At 38.5% G+C, this 14,673-nt stretch overlaps 1 protein-coding gene across 1 annotated transcript; it reads right to left on the bottom strand.

Moving 5' to 3' along the window:
* Positions 1 to 4,587: 4,587 nt before the first annotated feature.
* Positions 4,588 to 6,177, bottom strand: LOC124169565 (uncharacterized protein K02A2.6-like). Its single transcript, XM_046548204.1, has one exon. It carries the CDS (start codon positions 6,175 to 6,177, stop codon positions 4,588 to 4,590), a length of 1,590 nt encoding a protein of 529 aa, XP_046404160.1.
* Positions 6,178 to 14,673: the final 8,496 nt, after the last annotated feature.

The following is a 14,673-nucleotide window of genomic DNA, read 5'->3' as shown; positions in this document are numbered from 1 at the left end:
GTCTGGAATCATGAAATCGAGCAGTAATTTGAATAATTGTAGCTAATGTATTATTATCAACGTATTATTGATCTTTCCATGTTTCAAGGAATCCCTTTTTCCAGAAACAATCCGTCAACAAAATCGTAACAAAAACACTCATTAAGTGATAGATTGATGATTGCACTTATGTTTATGGTGGTCCTTTACATAGTATTTCTATAGACGCATTTAGTTTCATTACCCTTTCGCACGTAAATAGTCCTTACTAGTTCGTTCTAGACCTATAAATAAAAGATACAACAAAACAATATATCATAGTATTTCGTATTTTTTCTCAAAAATTATATTTTGAAATAAAAAGTAAAATCAATGTTCGTGTCTCCTAAAATCCGACTACCTTTTAAAAGTTAAAATTTCGAAATAATGTGGGTGATTAACGAAATTAATTCCTTTTTCTCGCTCGTTCATACACGTGCATAGTTGAATTTCTACTGTCTATTGTAACTGTTGTCTTGCACATATTGGAGGAAATAATTACCATAAAATCAAACTCACTGAAGATAAAAAATTAATAATTAACTGATCCGATTAGAGTGAAAAAGCTTAAAATATGAAGACTACGCGCGGAAACTTAATGTATTGAGAAATCATTACGCTAGCTCAATTTCAGTGATTTACCTAGCAGTTGTATACCGTGCAGCATGTACTCAGGGAACTCACTAAGACGTAGGACTATATTTTCTTTTATGCTCAAACGACAAACCTGATACCACTATTTCAAAATAATGAAAACCTAATTTTAAAATCGTTATTAATTGACATGCGGTGGAGTTTATCTGCTAAAAAATAAAGGGGAAAAACACCAAAAATGTCATCATTTAATTGAAATATTAAAATGAGGTAGTGCTTGAAATATGAAAAAAATTACCAAAAAATAGTTTTTTTTTTCAAATTTAGAGTATATTTCGGTCTGAAAATTGCCAACTTGACCCTGCCATTAAAAAACCGAAAAAAAATTAAAAATCGTTCTTCATTCAAAAGCAGTTGAGGTTAAGTGGAAAAATATAAAAAAGAGGGTTTTTCCCATTTTGATCATGTTCTGGTCTGAAATCGGCAAACCTGATCCCACTATTAAAACAAAAAACAAATATAATTAAAAAATCGTTATTAATTGACATGCGGTAGAGTTTATCTGCTAAAAAGTATGGGAAAAACACCAAAAAATTGGGTTTTTTCGAGTTTTGAGGATTTTCCGGAGTGAAAATGGAAAAACTAACACGGCCATTCAAAAGAACGATAAAAAATACATAAAAAATAACTATGAAAAAGTTTGCCAAAGATTACTTAAATAACCTAAAAATTCATTTACAATTTCAAATATTTTTCCTAAACTCAATTTTGACCCAAAAAGTATGAAAATAATCAGAGTGTGTTTGGACATAAAAGTATATTTCCATGAATTTTTTCAGATTTTTTAAAGCAAAGGGTCACTCAGGAAAATGTTTTTTCGAAAAACATGTTTTTTATGATAAAAGGACCGTGGTACCACCTAGGCATCTAAAAATTTCGCAAAAGGGGTTTCTAAATATTTACTTTCGAGTGCATAATCCCAAATAAGAATCCAGCCTAGTTCAGATTTTGCCATCTTATTCCGCTATAGCCTTTGTCATGTTTGAGCTGCTGTATCTTAGGAACGGATCAAATGTATGTAAAATGGCATACAAATTCATACTCAGTCATCATTTACGAGTATTTATGCTAAATTTAAGTCTCTATCTAAAAAAAAGCTATTTTGGGCTTTTGTCCGGCTTTTTCCGATTTCAGACCACTGTGCGTCGGCAGAAATGGAGTTTGTAATCTTGTGGAAATCCAGAGAGAAGTCCCATAGCACACTTTTGACTAATTGAGTTTTAAACTGGGTTAGAATTAATATAAATTCCCATCACCGATTAAACCATTTGTGCCCAGTGGGTCGTTTTCGACCTACTTCGTAGAAAAATTCTTTCTGGGTGTTGTGAAAGAATATACTGCTACAATGTTTTCGTCCGAGTTTTGTGAGCTCAGAGCAACATTGTAGAGGAGCCGTGGTGTTCAACACTCCCGTCTTCACAATGAAATCGGTGGTTACATCCGAGATGGCTGAGAAGCACACGGACGCTCCTGGCAGAAGGCGAGTATTTTACACGTTCTATTATTTACTTAATATTGGTTGGCTTAGTATGATGTGCGAGATATGCCTGCACATTTTTCTTAACTTTTCTCTACGATAATAGCATTATCGATTGAGTGGCATGCGACTTAGGGCCGCTTTTATAATGTCTGGTAAAACCTCACGTTAACTAACGTGGAGATAACGGTAACGTGGAGTTTAACGAGAGGTTGAGTTTTATAAAGCAAATCCTAACTCCGGTTGGCTGATGGGAACTTCGACGAGAGGAAAGCGCAGCTACCGTAATTCTCATACCAACAATTGATCGCGAAAAGTGAAACAAAAGAAAGTCGAAATTGAAAAACAGCGAGATTTGAATGTTTATTGAGTTTATTCGAATACAAGGAGACTGAAACAGAACGTTAAAGGGATGTCTTCTAAACGAAGTTTAAATTTTTCGGTGGAGGAGCCAATAGCATTATTGGAGCTCGTTACTGAAGATCGACGAGTTAAAGAAAACAAGAAGAGCGATGCTATTATGTGGAAGAAGAAGGTAAGTATTTCAAAATGAAATGTATTACATATTTTTCGAAGTGCTGGTACGTCAGCAATTAATTCATTTTTGTTAATTGAAACAGGACGAGGCATGGAAAAATGTGGAATCAAAATATAACTCACAATTTTTAAATAAAAAATCATGGCAGCAATTACGGTCGAAATATGACAATATAAAAAAGTCAAACTACAAAACCAATAGCGGCCAACAAGCAAGCCATGCTTAAAACAGGCGGAGGTCCAATGCCATCCGAAAATTTCACTCAAGTGATGGAAAAAGCGATCCCCCTTTTAGGGAGTCTAGTCTCCGGGCTGGATAATACTTTTGATTCAGATAGTCAAATGGATGGTAGTTGATCTTCTCATAATCACTCAGTTTTCAGCCTCAACAAAATCACTAATTTGCGCATCTCTTTCAGGTGAAGTCAGCATTTTGGGTAATGATATGGATCCAATTGTACGTGAAATCTACTTAATTTCCCGAAAAAGTGGTATGAAATGTAACTTTTTTTCCATGCCTCCACCCGTTAACTAATCCATCGATTAAGTAAATTACATTTGAAAGTAGTCACCGTCATTAATACAATTTCATTTCCTTTATCAATATTTCTCTCAGTTGTCTCAAGAGAAAGACGAAGAAATACTCCATAGTGTGGAGTAGGTTTCATAATTAAAATTTATGAAGTCAATTTTTCTATGAAAGTATTTATATGTACCATTTTTATCAATATTGTTCGCATATCAATATTGAATGCCTCTCATTACCATTTCATTTTAATATGTTGCCACAAAAAGAATCTGGAAATGTATTTAAAGAGTTCTTTTGTTCATAGCATGCCATAGAGATATTATGTGGGTCAGTGGCGCAGCGAGGGGAGGTTTTGGGGGATAAAACCTCCCCCAGAGCTCAGAGAAATTGTTAAGTTTAATCCATTTTACTTAATTGAATCAGTAATTACTTATAGAATAGTTATAGGATTAATCAAATATCCCTCAAGCTGTAAAACTCGCCATTTTTGACCATCATTCTTAAAAATTTTATGAGGAGGGACCCATAGTAACGCCTGCTTTCCCTGGCGGGTATGCAATACCCCGAAGTATCACTTGCTCCTAAAACCCCCCCTAGCCTTAATTCTTGGCTGCGCCCCTGATGTAGGTATGCTGTAATGTAGGTGTTCTAAATTGACTATAGAGGACTTCTTCAAATTCAGAATTTTATAAAGATGAGAGATCATACTTATATTACCTGAGACCTCAATGAAAACACACATTTATACTGATTCCCTTGGGGGCTGGATGGGAGGTTCCTTCAGGACGACCTACTGCTGTTAAATCCTAGATAATTTATTCGAAAATACTCTTACGCAGCTCTCCAGTTGAACACTGATTTGAAATTTATATTTCTTCGTGTAATATTATTCAAATGATATGTGACAATGTTTTGACCATGAAAAATGCTTTCAGTTGCAATTTAACTTTCTGACAAAACAGCATACACAGACCATGTTGTTAGGTGATAATTGGAATTGTATGAAATGACTGATATTAGAGCTCACGGTCCTTGTTACAATGGTGGTCCACAATCCCTATTGAGTGATAACTAAAAATTTCATTTGTAGTTATGTTAATGGGAATAACCAATATGATTGGCAATACTTGAATTTCTTCATGAAAAATGCAATATTATACAAGGAAATGTGAGTTTTTACTGAAATCATTCATGAAACATAAGATTTGACCGATGTGCCTCGTTGTAAGTACCTAGAAAATAATCTAATTGTTACATCTGCGGGTTGAATAATACTTAATGCATCAGATGGCACAGGATTTATTTCCCACTTAACACAGTAAATAATTGAGGGCCTCCCTATCAATTTGTGCATAATTTTTTTCGCTGCCCCTTAGTACCCTAGAGGCAAAAGCAATGGGATGCTCAAGGTTATCATCCCCACCCTGAGATAGGACTGCACCAACTCCATAGGGTGAAGATCACATTGCTGTACCAGAGGTAATTTTGGATCGTAGCACTTTAAAACTGTGCCCGAGGACATAACCTTCTTTATGTACCTCACACACTCTTCTTCTCGTGCAGTACAGCGCCATGGCTCTTTGTCACACAGGAGTTCAGAAAGGGGGGCAAAGGCTGTGGCTTTGTGTGGAAAGAACCGATCATAATAGTTAACATACCCTAGATAACCCTGTAATTCAGCCACATTTGTTAGGGAGGGAGCATTTAAAAGGGAGATTAATTTCTCCCGAGTCGGTTGAATCCCCTTCTCTGATAGGGAATAGCCCAAGAAGTCCAGAGCCTTGACATCAAATTTGCATTTTTCCAACTTCAGCTTGAATCCTACATCCCTTACTCTACCCAACACTGATTTCACACGTGCCCACAACAAGTCTTTTGAAGGTGCATGACACAGTATATCATCAATATACACTAACACTCCCTCCAAACCTGCAAGGATTGTTTCCATTATGCCTTGAAAAATAGCTGGTGCCGAACATAATCCTGGTGGTAATCTCAACATACGAATCAATCCCTTATGGGTATTTAATTTAAGGATTTTAAAAGATTCCTCATCAACACCTACTTGTAGAAATGCTTCAGATAAGTCAATTTTCGCGAAGAAACTTCCTGCAGACAATTTACTCAGCATTTCATCAATGGTTGGCAAGGGGAAAATTTGCCGCATGCATGCAGGATTAACAGTAGCACTATAATCCCCACAAATTCTTATTGATCCATCCCCCTTCACCACATTCACAGTAGGGGTTGCCCATTCTGAGTACTTCACAGGCATTAAAATGTTTTCCTTCGCCATTTTATCTATCTGCTCACTTACCCTCTGTGTCAAGGCGAATGGAACTGGCCTGCTCCTCCTAAATACGGGTTTAGCAGCAGATTTCAGGACAACTTGCGCAGGTAGGCCAGCATAGTTCCCCAGGCTGGGGGTAAAGATGTCCCTGAATGCCTCTAGCTGCTGCGGTATCTGCGTTGGACGCAGTGTGTGGATTCCTTCAATGGTGATCCCCAAATGAGGAAACCAATTCCATCCCAACAAGGATGGACCATTGCCAGTCATCACTAATAGCGAAAGTTTAGCACTGTGTGAACGGAAATGCACATTCACAAAAAAATTTCCCATCACTGTCAACTGTTCCTTTGACCAGGTGCTAAGGATAACACCCGGGGCTTCTAACGCACAATGGGAAAATAGGCCTCGTAAGTCTCGTGCCCAACAATCGAATACCCAGCACCAGTATCCACCTCCATCTTTAATTGGTGCCACATCAGCTTCTAAAGTTATTGTAATTGGGGATGCTGACACAGCGGAGGGAAGATGGAACAAGGAGTGGTATTCGGGGGCATTAATGGTTTCAGGAAAATTAGAATGTGCAGAAACCTGTGTATCCATGGTCCACTCGTCGCTCGCAGCTTGCATGTTGTGAGTCGCACCTTCGGCTCCAACGACGCGAGGCTGCGCCATTCTGTATCTGCTACCCCTGGAATCCTCGTTACTGGGCTGGCGGCTACGTCAGGAATTCTCGTTCCTCGTCTCCATAGGATGATGAATCTCTCTCGGCTGGAATGGCCCCCGGTTCCTCTTTGACATGCACGCCCGCTCGATATGCCCTACCTTACGGCAATAACGGCATACCGTGATGCGGAACCCACAGAATTCTGGACCATGATCACCTGTGCACCTGTAGCATGGCATAGCTGGAGAAGGTTGCTATCGATCTGAACGCCAGCTCCGGTCCATCGTTGGTCCACCGCCTTCGGCTCTGTTGCGTCCCTGGACGCCTCCTGGAGCTCCACTATCAGCAAATCTGGAATAACGGCCGGTTGAGGCCTGTCGCGAGTCAATGCGGTGCATGCCACAGCAGTTTCAGAGGATAACTGCAATTGAGTCACGTGATCACGAGCGGTTTCCGCAGCCTGTGCCCTGTCTATCACAAATTATAAGTCCAACGACCCTACGGCGAAAAGGGCCTCCTTCAATCGTACGTCTCTCAAGCCCAAAATCACTTGCCCCAGGATTGATTCTTCTTCATCAGAAAAACCACAGCCCTCTGCTAATGCCCGCAAATCTGCGAGGAAATCGCTAAAAGTCTCCCCGGCCTTCTGTACTCTCTTATGAAACACTTCCCTCTGAACCCATTTGCAAGGTTTCGGGGAAATATATGAATCAAGAAGCCGAATGGCTTCATCAAAAGAAGTCTCCTTAAGAGGTTTCGGTTTGCATAATTTTATCACGTTTCTTAATATATAATCACCCGGAACAGTGAACAAAATAGCCTTTTTCTTCTCCTCATTCACGATGCCGTTGGCAATAAAATAATAATACAATTGTTCCTTAAATATAGCCCAATCGTCGGCATTACCTGACGAATATGTTGGCAAATTGCCGATCGTTCCCACGAAAGGGGTAGTGCCTTCCATAATTTTACTCGCGTGGTCAACAAGTCACATCAAAAATTCTCACAAATTCACAAAACTCTTCGCAAAATCTCACAGAAAAATATCGCTAGATCCCATCCTCGTCGCCAATGTTACACCTGCGGGTTGAATAATACTTAATGCATCAGATGGCACAGGATTTATTTCCCACTTCACACAGTAATACAGTTAACGGTCGTAAAGCCAGGGCTGCTTCCCGCGAGCCCGGAAGTTCGTTACCCACTCCCACTTACTCCTGCTGGACAGGCTGGTATTCATATATAAAACAAATTAACATCAAAAAACAATACGCGCACATACATAACACTAATCTGGAAGTATAATCTATGCAAAACCTTCCGTAAATAATCACACACCATCCACACCAGCATCAAAAGAAAATAATGTAATCAAGAAGAGGGAAAGTAACAAGGCAAAATTTACGATGGAGGATTTGCTAAAAGCAAAAATGGAAGTGGTAGCTCTCCAGAAGCAGCTCCTTCTAACCTCTAAAAAGAGAGCCATTGAGCTGCACAATATAGACATGGAAACTGCTCTAGCAAAGCCGGCAAGGACTGTGGCCAAACAGCAAAATTTATCAAACTTTTAAAATTTTGAGCAACGTGAGGTAGGAATCATACAACGTGTTTTGGCATCTAATGTTGGGCAGTGTCATATGAAAATTTTGAACTGTCGTGGATCCTGTGATTAGATGTAAATCTTGTTTTAAAAATTGCATTTGGCTATTTTTTTATTAGTCACGTCTTTGGGATTTTGATCATGAAAGTTCAGAAAGTGAGAGATCGCTGCTAATTTCCTCGGCGGTGATGTATAAGAAATTATTTATATATTATTTCTTCTGCATTTCCTTTGGACTTGATTACTTACGACGTTAGTTTTGAAATGTTGTAATTACGGATTGCAATAAGACGCAAGGAATTTACTTATGAGATGATGTAATGGCCTGTGTAAGTATTCACACCAATTGGTACTCATTAACTCTGTGTCCATACAAGATTACGTGCAGATTTGTTTTTATTTGATTATTACTCTTTCACTCTAGAGTATGAAAATATATCAACTTTATTTTTGTGGTGAGTCCTATATTGTATGTGAGGTAAAGATATAATATGTGCTCACAAATCACCGCACATAAAATACAACGCCACAGACGGGTAGGTAGTTGTGATAGGTATGATGATGTAGCTTTAGGTTGATAGTCTTTCATGGTATCTATTTATTTCCAATATTTATAATGTATTGTAATCATCACAGCTACAATCTCCTACTGTATTTTCGGTTGACTGCCAGTAGTCTTTATCACCCGACGTTTACTAATACATGAATTTTTGAACATGTACAATTATTGTTTTGGCATTGAATTATTTTATTATTATTTAAATTTATTGCTATCAATTTATTTTGTAAACTTTTATACATTTGAATTCATGTCAAACTTATATGATAAGGATCTTAATTGGAATGGGTGGATGATTTTAATTAGAGAAGGAAAACAAATAGTCTCAGCTTCCTCTGAGTCAGTTGCATAACTAGGAATATGCCTTGGAGGGGGATGAAATGGCCTGGGGTGTTTATAATATTTATCATCATATTCTTCAGTGAATTCAGTAATTAAAGCCTACATACTTTACAATAGAAATACAATGTATGCTAGCATGGAGGAAAAGATTAATATTTATTCAGAAAGTTCTTGTGTGCTGTGGAAAACTTTAGAAGCAGAGGGAAATTGATCCTGTATTGTGGTCAATAATTGATAAGTATTTCCAATTGACTTTTCCCCAATGTAATTTAATTGCTTCATATACAAAATATGTGCAATGTTTGAGTGCTTTTTTGAATTTTAAGAAAAGATATGTCATTCTAATTATAAGTTGCCATCTCACAAAAATTCTAAGAATTAATAAAAGCTATGACAGTCAGATTCTACATATTCCACATTTATTTAATCTGCACTTTTCATCCATTGTCATATGATCTTCTAGGTGGAAATGAGGCTGAACATTTCAGAAATAGAAAAGGGTTTTTCTCTATAAATGTTCAAGTTTGCTGTGATGCATATATGAGCATTACCAACTTGGTTGCCAGATGGCCAGGGTCAACGCATGACCAGAATATTTTCAGCTATTCTAGGCTGAAAGCATGGTTAGAGAATGAGGAGTTAAGAGGTGGCATCCTTCTAGGAGATTCGGGATACCCCTTGAAGAAATATTTGTTGACTCCGATCAGAATTCCAAGAGGAAATGAACACAACGAGTACAATAAATGCCGTGCGAAAACTAGGAATGTTATTGAAAGAATGTTTGGTGAATGGAAACGGCGGTTTCCGGTGCTTTCCATAGGTCTGAGACTTTCATTGGACATGGCACTGGCAGTAATTGTAGCTTGTGGTGTTTAACATAATTTGGCAATTTTAAGTAATGAGGATATTCCACCCATAGAAATAGATAATGAAATAGATGAAATTGAGGCAATTCTTGTTAAAGATGATGGCAATGGTAACATTCGTCAACCTTACATAGATCATATCAATCACTTAATATAAATTTCTCTTTTTTGATGATAATTATAAATGTTTTATTCCAAAGCTGCTACCAGCCTTAAGAGAAAGTTTTATTCTAGCTCTATTTGGTTAAATTGTTTAAAATTCTGTTTTTTTACAAAGGTTTTATTGTTACATTTATTAAATAGTTGAGATAAAATTGATAGATTGCTTGAGTCAATTGGAAGTTATCACTCAATCACTCATTGATTCAACCAGATGGTTTGTTTGTTTAGGTGAGGGTATAGCTCAGCCCAGACTAGTTGTTATAAATTGAATAGAGAAGAGATTTCCTTTGAAAGCCTTGAGTAGATGACTGGGAAATTTAATCGGCCAAATTATGATATACTGGTCCGATGAAAATTATTACTGAATGGTAGGTGTCAATGATGGGCACGGTAAGCCTCTGTTACATAGAACAGGTGCTGAAGGATACAAAGTAGGGGAGTTATTTCGGTTTTAAAGTTTTGCCAACAAAGCGAGTGGTGATCTGAGTTAAACCAATCTACATATTGGTGTCTGTTAGTGATGAAGAAAAATTATTATGCAATTAGTTGTTTTGCAGTGCTCACTCATCACTGAGACCTTATTGAGACCTTCATCACATGATTTATTGAAGGTTGGTGCCATATCGTAGGCCAAACTAATGGAAACGTAGCCATGTATATTTCATTGAGATTTTTTGGTCAAGAAATTATAAATTAAGAGATGCAGAGGCATCAAATGAGATTATTTTTAGTTATTGTTGGGATCCAGGTGCCGGCCGAGACAGTCTACTGAGGCGGCTGACTATCGCAGAGCCTGTGCGTCATCGCCTGCCGTTTGTATAAAGGGCCGTGGCCCGGCATGACGGGGAGCAGTCTACAACTCAACGTCTTCCCTCGATGTAACTCAGAGACGATAAATTGTTAAACCCGGAGTTGGTGTTTTATAATTAAGAGAACGCTACAGTTATAAAATAGAAAGAATAGAAAAAGGGTATGTGATGCACGAGTAAGATCACAATACTGATGTCAAAGTGGTAGGAGACATTGGATTAAGATTGCTTTAAAGCTTTAAAGTATGTGGTCCTTAATTAATAAAAGACTGAGAAATAGGTGAGCGAACCATGTCACTTTATGATGTGAATAGAAGGATGAAATGGATTCAGATCCCATTTCCATTTAGAAAAATCATAATTAAAACATTTGACTCCACTGATTATTAAGACAATAGCTTTGTGTCACATATGTAGGGGTATTTAAAGTGTTTCTAATGGTATGACATTAATCAACTAACAGCTTTAAATATTTAGGAGTCCGTTTATCTAAGAATTTAGGATGGGGATTAAACGTAGAGCACACAATCAAAAAATCTTTTAAAGTCTTGCACTGGGTGATGAGAAACCTCAGAGGAAGCACTAGGGCCACCAAAGAAATGGCCTATACAACCCTAGTACGACCTACATTAGAGTACGCATCTCTTGTCTGGGACCCTCATTTTAAAGGAGAGGTTAAGAAATTGGAGAAGGTGCGGAGAAAAGCTGCTAGGTATGTGTTGGGAAAGCATAAAAAAACGGAAAGTGTTTAAGAAATGCCCAGAGTTCTAAGGTGGGAGAGTTTACAAGAGAGGAGGAAAAGAAGCAGGCTATGTGGCATGTTTAGAATAATGAGTGGGGAAAAAGGATGGAAAGAATTTGAGAAGGACATATCAAAACCCAGCTTTGTTGGAAAAAATGATCACCAGTAGAAGATAAAGTGCCGATCACAAAGGACAAATGCGAAGCAGTTCTCCTTCCTGGATAGGAACATAAGGGACTGGAACCATCTACCAGCAAAACTATTTGAGTCCTTCCCGAAAAATTTACACAGTTTTAAGAAGCGGTTGAAGAAGTAAGGACCAAGGGCTTTTTATAATGTTTTCTACTGTTTTTTCAAATGTTTTCTATTGTTTTTTCAAATGTTTTCTATTGTTTTTTCAATGTTTTCTATTGTTTTCTTTCATCATATGTACATGTTACCACCAGGCCAATGGCCTACTTGTAACAATTTTATAAATAATAATAACTCATGATCATTGCCTAGCACTGTCTCCTATCTCAATAGAAACATTTTCAGAGAGTATCTATTCTAGTTCAGTCATGACTATAAAGTCATTTGTCAAGGGCAGGTAATTCTGGGCCAAGATTATTTAGGTTTTGTGAGACTTTGCCTGAGTAAACGAAGTTAAATTATTTTCCAGAGTAAATTGAGAAATATTAAAAGAGGTTCTTGATTTTTGGCCAAATTAAATCAGGGTTTCATTTCCGGCTATTTTAATGACCATTGGAAGTCCAATCAATCCTTGTATATGCAATAGCTTCTGAACAAAATGCAATTAACTTATAATAATTGGATCGCAGATTCAAGAGCCTGAGAGAGTTAATGTTTAGTTTTTACCTTAACATTTAATCCTATGCAATGGATCCCAACAAATTTTTTTTTAAGTTTTCATTATACCCAATGATGTATCTATGGTAATATTATTTTATAAATTGTCTGGTAATTACAGAGGAAATAACTTCTGTTAATTGGAATTATTATCTGTTAATTGACTTACAAAATTAAAGAATTATTACAAAAATATTTTTTTCACTTATTGTGAATTTCATTTTCTCCTCTGTATAGCAATGCATAAATTCCTCTACTCTGATTGTATCTTGCATTATGAAGTATGGGAGGGAAAAGACAAGTATACATGCGTTTTAACTGAGTGGCAGTTGGATAACAGTAGTAGAAGCACAAAATATTTGGTACAAATCAGTCATATGACCCTTTGGTAGGTATTATAATATGGAATCAAAATTTTCAAGCTCTTGCAGAAAACTGCTCGCCTCCAAAGACATTCATCATCATCATCATCACTGGTCAACAATCCTAGGATTGGTTTGACGCAGCTCTCCACTCAGTTCTCCTATCAGCTAATCTTTTCACACCTACGTATTTCTTCTCTTTCACATCTCTCTTTACTTGTTCCATACATTTTGTTCAAGGTCTTCCTTTTCCATTCTTGCCTTCCACTTGTCCTTTGACGATTGTCTTCATCAGGCCATCATGTCTTAAGATGTGGCCTATAAGGTTGCTCCGTAGTAGTAGTAGTGTTTATTTTATAGGGTGCGTCGGCGGCTAAGGCCATTTTGCACCACTCACTGACTGGTATTGATAAAGGGGATTAGGCCCGTTCTGAAATTAACGTGTCAATAATTTACAATAGGTATCATTTATATTTTATTGAAAAGTCGAGTTGAGTGTAGGAATGCTATCAGTCGGGAAATGTTTTCGGGAGTGTCTCCTAGTACCTCAGCTAGGTTGACTCCGAGGTTGTGATTCACCCGTGCAGTACGATATCTTGCACAGTCCGTCAGGATATGTCGCACTGTTAGTGGACAATCGCAATTTAAGCATTGGGGCTGTATTCTCTCTTCGGTGAAGAGGTATGAATGGGTTAATAAGCAGTGACCAATTCTTAAGCGTGTTAAAACCACTTCCTCCCTGCGGACATTTCTTATAGAGGTCTGCCACGCAGTTATTACGGGCTTTATTTCCCGAAGTTTGTTATTTTGGATTTCGAGCCATTGCGTCTTCCAATTTTGTCTAATCATACCCCTCATGGCATTCCCTAAATCTTCCGCTGGCATTAACTGAAAATCTGTATCCGGAGACCTGAGCGCATCTTTGGCTGCAGAGTCTGCTTTCTCATTCCCTGGTATGCCCGCATGTCCAGGGACCCAAGCGAAGCTTATAGTGGTCCCTTTTTTACTCAGGGATAACAGAGTGCTTTGTATGTCCTGAACAATGGGGTGACAAGGAGAATAAAGGGATATGGATGGGAGAGCACTGTAAGAATCTGTACAGATCATAAATGACGCAACACTGTTTTTAATGGATCGGAGAGCAATCCTAATGGCAGTGAGCTCAGCCGTAAAAATGGAACAGTACGGATGCAATTTTGCCTTAAGGACTCCATGATATGGGGATACCACAGCGCACCCACAGGCGGTATCCGATTTCGAACCGTCAGTGTATACGAACGTAGATTCGGAGTTTTCGGCGCGGAATTCCTTGAAAAGTTGTTGGTATTCTCCCGGCATAGTAGTAGATTTAGAGCAGCGAGTAAGATCAAGTCTCAAAGCTGGCCGGGGAATTAACCACGGCGGCACGTTGCTGTACCCAGTGGGGTACGTGGCGGGCAAGGTAAAATTGCGTTCTGCGATTAGGTTTCTGAAGCGAACACTTAGAGGTTTAGTGGATCTTGTCTTTCGGTTAAAAAGGTCTAAAAGCAGTGGGTGAGAAATAATGTTAAAACAGGGGTGGTTCGGCGCGGATAAAATTTTTGCGGCATAATTGCACATCAACGTCTCTCTGCGATTGACTAGGGGAGGCTCTCCTGTATCGGCGTAAATGCTCAAGACAGGGGAGGTCCTGAAGGCACCGGTTGCTAAACGCAGTCCCGTATTATGAACCGTCGAGAGCGGTTTCATGTAGGTCTCACGGGCGGATGAGTACACAATCGATCCGTAGTCTAGCCTTGAACGTACTAATGCTCGATACAGCATAAGCATTGAGGTACGATCCGCGCCCCATGTCGAATGTGACAGAAACCGTAAAATGTTCAGAACTTTGAAGCATTTGTCTCTTAGAGCTCGGAAATGTTCGCGCCAATTCAGGCGCCGGTCCAATGTCATACCCAGAAATCGGGCGTTCTCAACGTAAGGAAGCTCATTACCATTGAGATATAGGGACGGTGGGGCTTGTACACCCCGTCCTCGGTAAAAGTGAATGCATTTCGTTTTCTCAGTAGAGAAACGGAATCCATTCCTCTGAGACCAAACGGAGAGCTTATTCAGAGTCAGCTGGATCAGCCTAGAGGCATTCGTTAATTTTGATGACCTGCAGAAAATAGCGAGGTCATCAACAAACAAGGAGCCCATAACTGGGGAGCGGATACACTCGGTCACATCGTTTA

This window comes from Ischnura elegans, chromosome 12 (assembly GCF_921293095.1).
Source record: "Ischnura elegans chromosome 12, ioIscEleg1.1, whole genome shotgun sequence".
Taxonomy (NCBI): domain Eukaryota; kingdom Metazoa; phylum Arthropoda; class Insecta; order Odonata; family Coenagrionidae; genus Ischnura; species Ischnura elegans.
The sequence above is the reverse complement of the archived record's forward strand: the minus strand, read 5'-3'. Positions and strand labels throughout refer to the sequence as shown.

Excerpts from the sequence above, each read along its gene's own strand:
- LOC124169565 (XM_046548204.1), bottom strand. The coding sequence starts at position 6,177 with ATGGCGCAGCCTCGCGTCGTTGGAGCCGAAGGTGCGACTCACAACATG.